This window comes from Buceros rhinoceros, unplaced genomic scaffold (assembly GCF_000710305.1).
Source record: "Buceros rhinoceros silvestris isolate BGI_N320 unplaced genomic scaffold, ASM71030v1 scaffold34010, whole genome shotgun sequence".
Taxonomy (NCBI): Eukaryota; Metazoa; Chordata; class Aves; order Bucerotiformes; family Bucerotidae; genus Buceros; species Buceros rhinoceros.
In genome coordinates, this window is record NW_010391887.1 from 4,255 (window position 1) to 13,113 (window position 8,859).

Here is an 8,859-nt window from a genome sequence, read left to right on the forward strand (position 1 = left end):
TGAACCTCCGGGGCTTTTCAATTCTTTTCTTTCGCTCTCTGTAACCAAACATAACAGAGTTGCTGAAACAATGACAATACGTATATACCTTAACATTTCATAAACTGTTTGATCACAACTCTGAAAAACTGCTTAATGATCCACCTGGAGAGCCCTCAAGAACCAGTTTCACGCAGGTTATAATAGACTAGTGTAACAGTCACACTTGCCTTGTAACAGGGAAGAGCTAAAACTGAAGATGTCCCACTGCAAGATGTAATAGAATGTGTAACTCTGGGTATTCATTTCCACCCAAATTTGACATGTTTAGAACAAACTGATCTGCTCTAGAAATTTTAATTCTAAAACCCTCAAGAGAAAACAGCGTGTAACTTCCAGTAAACTGCAAAACTAAAAGGGATGAAGTTACAAGAATGTTTTAAAACCACAGAAGACCTCACAACACTATGATTATGTTAAAAATGGGCATTTTTAAGAGGCCTGATTTAAAAACTGGAATAGTACTCAGGGAAATTACTATTTCTCTCCACTCTGTAGATTCTTTGCTAAACGTGCTTTGGACAACTGTTTGAGGGAGGCTATCAAGCTCAATGGGAGAACTGGTTTAAACATAAAGCATTTGTCTCCGGTTTGCTCTTGAGAAGGGCAGTACTGCGCAGAGAACTTCGAAGCATGCACTATCTGGAGCCTGACCACCTGAAATGAACCCAGTTAAAAAATATTTTAAATCAAGCATCAAAATATTCAGTTTCATTCTCCTTTACTAACCTTTTCCCCACCTCTTCTCAAGCAGAAGTTGTTCTTATGACATACATCTAGTCCCATCTAAGCGAAAGCCACTCAAAATACAAATTTAAAGTACTCTTAGCAGTATTTTTCTTTGCCAGAATCATGAATATTTACATTACAAGAGATATGGGTTTATGCCTGTTTAAACCTCTGATGCTGACATTTTAAACACGTCCAAAGCTTAAATTACAGGAGGTATCACTCACAATTTTTCCCAGATTTGCCATAAACAGTAAGTTGAAATGCACAAAGATGTTTCTGCAGTTTTATACTTAAATGTTATAATCAACTATTTGATAAGAGCTAACTCGAGAAAATATCTAACTTGGGAACAGCCACTTTACATGGCATTCAGGTACTCTGTTTCTTCTGTTTGCAACTTGGGCAGCATCTACGACCACCACGGAATGCAGGCTGAAGTTAGAAAAAGAGATCCTGGTTTACATGACAAATCTGGAAGAATACAAAGCAGGCGAGACTTATCTTTTCATAGAAGATGACAAGATGCAGATTCAGGCACTGGAAAGTGACAGATCTGCATTCCTGAGGTAAGATGTAATGCATGTTTCAAAGATACCTTCATTTTTCCCGTGCTGACTATTGTAGTGTGGTCTTGTCTTTGGTCTGATGCTTTATTGCACTGGTAAACATCAAGGAAATAAATATTTGAGCTTTGGTATTTAAGTATTTCCATTTGAAACAAGCAGATGATGTCATGTTTTCCACCTAGCATTTATTCAGAGCAATGCCACAAAAGAGCTGCCAGGAGGGTCTACACAGTCAACAGAACGAAAAAAAAAATTTAAACGCTGGTGAGGACAGATCACTTGAAAATGTGAGCTTGAGATTATGGGAAGTATCATCAAGAGAAAGTCAAGCTCTACTATTTACAAATGCTTCTGTCATAGCCTGTGAAGTGTAACACAACAAATATTGCATTTCATGAATGAGGGAATTCATTTCATGGTTGAGTTTTAACAGGGTAGGTTTCTACATCACGTTTATCTGGCTTGTGGAGTTTTCCTAGAAGCTCGGCTAGTAATCCTCTTTGCAGAGCCCAGAACTTGATGAAATGTTCTAGCTACTGTTGGAAGAGACTTGTGCCTCACTGATGTTCCTTCTCTAGATTCGAAAGGAAAACACAGGACTTGAAATGGATTCCTGCATCACTACCCAACAAGGCATGTTTGCAGCTGAGGTAATTCCTAAGCTCCCTTACTTTTTCAGGTAATGTGACTTCCACTGCAGAAGCAAAAAAACCTATTCTGGGATGCGAAGTTTTCACAGAGCCATTAAACATAAAACATTCAGTGACTTTTAAAAACAGTAAGCGCACATCATCTGTAAGAACTGGAAACAGTGGGGAACTGGAGCCTTACACATCATGCTGAACAGCTTAAATACCATTAAACACAAGTAACCTATTACCAACTGAAGAGCCAGCTCTACTCACCCCAGCTGAAAGTTTGGTAGAAAGCGTGTGCCAAAATGACACAAACCACGTAATTCAACTAGTTCTTCAGAAAGAAGTCTTCTTATCAGTTTCACAAGTGCTGTTGTAGTATTGCCCAGTGTGCTATATTCTTAAGTCTCCAACGATCCACCATAATGTTGAGGACTCATAACCAACTTCTACACCCTTTAAATACGCAATTTAAAATACTCCAGTGAAAATACTACTAAATGAACTAGAACACTGGCATCACTGTCCTGGGAGCTCTGAAGGGATACCAGTTTGCATTCAAGCCCTTTGTTTTACTTTGCACAAGCAGGAGGGGGAAAACCCCACAACTGCAGTAGTCATAAAGTCATACTACAGGGCATTAAGAACGCAAAAGTGACACAGACGAACAGACTTGGAACTACACCAAAAACACCCGATGATTCATCAGCACTGGAAAACATTAACTTCATACATCAATGAAAACCTCACCTTCAGCCTATGCCAGGTGAGGTACAGATCTCAACTCTGTCAAGCAGTCCCAGAATAAAACAGCATGTGACCAGCTAGAGCATTTCAATCTGTGCTTCTAGAGTTTAAGCAAGGAATGGAAGCACCCCAGATAGGGAGAAAAGTTAACAAGGTAACACTTGATTGAACTTGACAAAAAGGAGTTGGTAATCACCAACACAGAACAGTACATTCAGACCAGAAATAATCCATCTGACTCAGAATTCACCTTAACGCTAACTGCACCAGTTCAGAGACAAAACAAATTAAATGAACTTTATGGAGCTGATCAGGATTACCTTCTGATCAGTCTGTCTACTTGGACAGCCCGTGATTCCCAGTTAAACTTCCCTTTTATGATACATATGCAAACAAGAAGAAATATGAAAGAATTTTTAAAGTAGTGCTTTGCCAACCACAATACTCTTCTATCAAACACATGAAAGAGTTGTACCTTATTCTTCAGTTTTTCCCACTTAAGTATCATTTAAATATCCTATTTAAAAGAGTAAATTCAGTTGTGGCATAAGAAACGAAAGCGAGCTTGAACTGTGGTAATCATCGCTGCTCAAAGTTATTTCCTTCTACTTTATCTGTCAAATGGTGATTTTATAAGACACCACAAAATCACTTGTTAAGCATTTCTAACTGCTATGGCAAGATGAGAACCTGAGACACTTTAGCTATGACAAATGTTTCTGTAAGTGTATGCAAACAACCCAGTTCTTCAAAGCCAAACAGGTTTAGTTACACTGAGCAGACACTAACCTACAAACCTACAATTCTTCTGTACTTCAGCCTGCCACAGAACGTTCAACCAAACACCACTGCTAAGTGTATAAGGAAGTTATTACTCACCTGCTTCTGCTCCTTGTTCTGCTTTTACTTCTACTTCTATGTCTGTGTCTAGATCTTGATCTAGAACGAGATCTTATACGTCGTTTTCTCTCTCTGCTGCGAGATCGGGATTTTTTCCTATCACGACTTCTGCTACGATGACGTCTGAAACACATGTCCCAATTTCTTACATATATTCCCATGTTTAAACTCAACTTCTACGTAAGGACTTACATACAGGTTTGTTACGACAGGGCAAAAAGCATCACGCAAGGTGGGAAGACTGCAAACTAACTACACAGACAGTTCATGCCTGGAACACTACGTTCTAAGACTAGGAGATGAAATGGGAAAGGAACCAAATGCTACACTGAGCCACAACAGACAAGAATTACAGATAAACAATCACACTCATCAATAGAGCTATTTTTAGTCGTTCATTAAAGGGTACATCTCAATGCAAATACACAGCCAAACTAATCTGATGTAGGACTCAAACTCAAGGCTCAAAACTCTCCTCCTCCCCATGGTAATCCAACACCTTAGGGAAGAGACACCCAAGTTCAGCTTCTAAGTCACACACAGTCCCTCTGTGTATCATTAGCCAAAGCTTGTGCCTTGCCATCATGCTTGCTACAGATCCCTTGGCCATGAGCAGAGCTGCCCGAAAAGTTCTGCTGGCAGCAACCGGTTCATCCCAAGCAATTCTCTTACCATGACAGTGTGTTCAGTGGCCTCCCTGCAGGGAGGCTTAGATAGCACTGGGTAAAACTGGTCTCTGGGTAAGCTCTTGAATTAGGAGGTAAAAAGCCATGACATTGCTAATGGGTATTTTCTTTCCCATCACTGGCAGCACGGAACTTTTAATACGCTCTGCTTATACTATTACATATTTTCTATAGTCCGTATATACAAGCATGAGACAGATTGCCTCTGTAAAGCATTAGAGCGATTTTATACATTTACTCAGAACTAATCTGAAAAAAACCACCAAGTAGCAGGAAACACACTACCTAATGAAAACCAAAACATGCAATATAAATGGATGCTTTAGAGTCAAATTAGGTCAGTACTTCAAAAGTCTACATAAATTCCAACCACTGCTTTTGCAAATGCACTTACAAAACAAAATTCATGTGAAACGACCTACCTTTCACGAGACCTGGATCTTGAATGACTCCTCCCTCTTGATGACTTCCTCTCTTTGCGTTTATGTCTATCCTCACCATTTTCAGATGAATTTAAGCTATCTCTTCCCTTGTCAGAAGAATGTTCTTTGTCGTTGTGGTCTTCAGATTTGTGCTTCTTGGAGGACTTCTCTTTGGATTCATGTCTTCTTGCCTGTTTTAAGAAGAAGTTGGTTCTTTCAGGAAAATAGTGCAACAAAGAGAGTTAGTATGGGTATCAGAAGATAAAAAATGATAAGTTGTGATGCAACATTAGTAACCTTAGGAGCGTGACTCAATCATGAGCGATGGCTATTTTACCTAACGCCACCAACTACCCAAAGTTGCCAATGGACGCTATAATTTTCCCCCCTTTTCCTCCTCCCCACCATCTAAAGGATTTATAGCGCATCCAAAGTATCTTTACAGTGTTTCCATATGAGAGTTCACAGCATTTTAACAAGAACAGCTGCCATTCTCAGTCACTGCTTCCATTCCGAAACAAGTATCTGTCTTTAAGTACCTGACAATTTATGAATATGCACATACACACACATTGGTAGTTAATATTTAATATTTGCCTAAGCCTACCAAGTAGAAAGTTACTCAAATCCACACATAGTTGCTAACATATACTATTTCGCTTTTATAACTGACACAATTTTCTATCTATAATTAGGTAATTCATTTTTAGAGCAAAACTCTTCAGTCAGTAACTTCCAGGAGTTTTAAAAATCAAAGTTACGTAGTTGACATCCCATTTTTAGTATTAAAAACCAACATGCATCACTCAGACCTCCCACCGTAGTTTTAAATTAAAGATATGCTGCTCCACTATACTGCAATTTCTTCCTGCAGTGCCTCTTAAAAAAAGATTCCTTTTTATAGCCGTAATGCCAAAAATACTTAGCAAGGTCAGGCCTGATTTTTGCCAGTGTTTTCCTTAGAGACTAAGTCATGACATCAGTACCTTTTCTTAATACATCCAATTTATTTTGAAATATTTCTACCACAAAAGAATAGTGCACTTAAGTCTTACGTTTAAATAATATGTTGTTTCAAGTCATAATTTAAGCATGATACATTCATTGCAGGCTAAAACCCAATTCTTCAGAAGTTTGTTGTTGGCATCTTGCCTATTTAAATCTGTTAACTACTCATAGAACCTTTCCTACAATCCTAACTCTCAAATGAAACAAGTCTGGAGAAGATGCTATTATTAGCTTATGCCCCCTGATGCAAGCCTAACTCCTCATTAATACATATCTATTTCTAAGTATATTTTATTATAGTTCAAGTATGCAACATTACATCTATTTTTCCTTCTCTTACAGTATTTTATTCTTAACTCCTTGAACAATCAGTTGTTACCTACAAAAGTTTGAGATGTTACCTGTACATCAATTTTAAGTATACATTTAACAGAAGCAAGTAGTTGTTCTGATACACATATAAAAAAGAATTACTGATATTCAGTATTTAGTCTACAGACAATGAACTTCATCTTGCAAATGAACGAGAATAGCAAATCTACGGTGGGATTCCTCATCTGTTCAGGCTGCGAAACTTAGAAATTGCTAAATAAATTGTGTAAGATCAGATCCAACAGCACGGCAAAACACTGGACATAATTTTAAGCAAGTTTTTTAAAAAAAACATTAAAAAGAGATATTTTTTATTTTAAATCATGTCTTCTAGGCACACACTTAGTAATAAACCACCATTATATCCCATAACGGATTTAAGATATTTTTAAGGGAAATATGAGTTTGAATGACTAATAGTTACCTTATCATGAAGTAGGCTTATAATTTTGCTATCTGAGTCTGCAGCGTCTTCAGTTCAGTCTCTTCGCGCATTAGCACGCTGAGTATGATTTATTATAGAAATGTTATCATGTGAGCTAAACAATATATTCAATTTCACAAAAACTCTCCTAGATTATTTTTCTTTTCCTCCTCTTTTAAACAGAGCTTCCATTGCAATGGGAGAAAGAGACGTTCCTGACCCAGGTTAAAAGACAAAAAGTCCCTCGGCTGACCCAGCCTGCTATTGCCCCACATGGCTTCAGCTTCTTTGTGACTATACTGCTGCTCCTGGTTTGCTCAGTCCACCTCTTCTCTGGTGTGTAAGCCAGTTATTTTCAAGGTATTGATGCTGTCTCTTCTCGCTCCCCTACACATCCACACAAACATCTGTTCATTTATTTAGAAAGAGACAGCCCTCTGAAATTTTTGCTGCTACTGTCATGATTCCAGCTGACTCAGCTTGTCTGTCAAGCTATGACAGTCTTTACAATTAAAAGGGTGCAATGAACAGAGCTCAGTCAGGTGGGGAATTATTTTAATATACTTAAGTAGATGAGTATGTATCATTGAAAGTCCTGAACACTGGCCAGGAATAAAGCCACCATGACTTTCGATTAATGGAAGCTCTGTGAAAGTCATCAAGAACACCATTCTACTTCTCCACATGAATTCTTTTTCTTGGCTGTTTCCACAAACAAAAGAAAAGAAATTACTAGTTTCTGAAAGCATTTTTCTACAAAACTATTACCTTGTCAACATGATGGCTGCAATCATGCTTCACTACGAAAGGATCTCCATATCCATTTTTAAGTTTAAAGTTTCCAATTTCTCGTACTTACCATAAAGTCATTTATTTAGGTTTAGACATAAGTGCATTACTACAAGATACTTTTTAAGATGTATTATACAATTACCTAAACGCTACAAAGAGTTAATTACCTCTTTGCTTCTGCTCCGACTTCTGTGTTTTCTTCCTTCAGTATCTAAAGAAGAAAATATTTATCATTATTTACCAAGCTAAACAGGACATCACTTGGCTATAATCTTTCTAGTTCCTTTCAGTTCTTCCACTTCCCAAAGTCAAGAATAGAGATTTAGAAAACAAACAGCAGTACTGGAACCCCTACTGGGGAAACCAAACTCTGGCTGTTCCTCCCCTTTCTTTGTTTGCATTTACTTAAGCTCTGACAATAAAAAACTAGCTCATGTCATACTCCAGTCAGGTAACTTTATTTTTGTTACAACCACTCAAAAGTATCCCAGTCAGAGCATACCTAATTCAAATTAAGACAAAATAGTATGGTTTTCTGCTTGCTGTTGTGTCCCATCCTCTCCCCCAATTCTCTAAACACTGACATTTTCCCTCAGCACTCCTATCATTAAATTTGAAAACTTTCAATATAACACACTAAAGATACAAAACCAAAATTTGTAGCTTCATTTCTTCCCAATTCTAACAAGTTACTAGAACTAAGCCTGCACATTTTTTCCAAAACAGCTTTAAAGATTTTTCAGTCCTATGAGCATAATCTAGATCATTACTAAGCAGCTGACATGAAGCCCATACCTGACTTCCGTCTTCTTTCCCTTGACCGTGAGCGTGATCTTGAATAGTGATGCTTTGATGTTCTGGGAGAACTAGAGGCATCTGATTGTTCCTTCTTCTTCTCTCTTTCTGGAGAGGACTTTTCTGGGGCTACTCCATCTCGTTCTGTATCACTACCCTACACAGGAAGACACAATGTTTAAAACACAAAAACTCAGTGATGTCCTGTCAGGGCATCACTAAGGCACAGCACAAGATCCGTAGGATGTTTTCCTACGGGCTGCAGTTTTACTTGCAAACTGAACAAGACATGCAAAAACCTCTCAAATGCTGATTTATATTCAGTACTTTGAAAACAACGCCACTGGTTTTTCTTTTTCTTAAGCCACAAGAGATACTAGAGATTGTCATTACTACATTATGTATTCATGGTAGACTCTTCATAAGAAGCTACAGGTAAATCTTTGGGTTTCTATTTCAGCTACTACTGTTTAGTCTGCCCAATTCTTTGTTAATTTGCATGAGTGCAAAGACACATCTATAATAAAATCTCTCTAAGTGGGAGAGATAAAGTAGCTGTTCTCCATTCGTGGAGTACACCAAGTTCAAAACATAACAGCCTATGGTCAAGGGCACTGACCACCTAAAACTGCATCTGCAGCAGAGCTTTAACTACAGTTCCAGGGACACTTCTGAATACTACTGATACACCACCCTGAAAAACACTGGGCACAGAGTAGGAACTGACTCCCCTATTTGTGA

General features: G+C 38.1%; 1 protein-coding gene across 1 annotated transcript in view; it reads right to left on the reverse strand.

Annotated features, from left to right (window-relative positions):
• The window catches only part of RSRC2 (arginine/serine-rich coiled-coil 2), a gene marked incomplete at its 5' end in the record, with an annotated part of 12,030 nt that extends 3,755 nt beyond the window's left edge, over positions 1-8,275 (reverse strand). Inside the window, 5 exons of the mRNA XM_010143364.1 lie at positions 6-38; positions 3,599-3,742; positions 4,728-4,918; positions 7,491-7,534; positions 8,119-8,275. Coding sequence (XP_010141666.1) covers positions 6-38; positions 3,599-3,742; positions 4,728-4,918; positions 7,491-7,534; positions 8,119-8,275 — 569 coding nt within the window. The remainder of the gene's footprint in view (positions 1-5; positions 39-3,598; positions 3,743-4,727; positions 4,919-7,490; positions 7,535-8,118) is intronic.
• Positions 8,276-8,859: the final 584 nt, after the last annotated feature.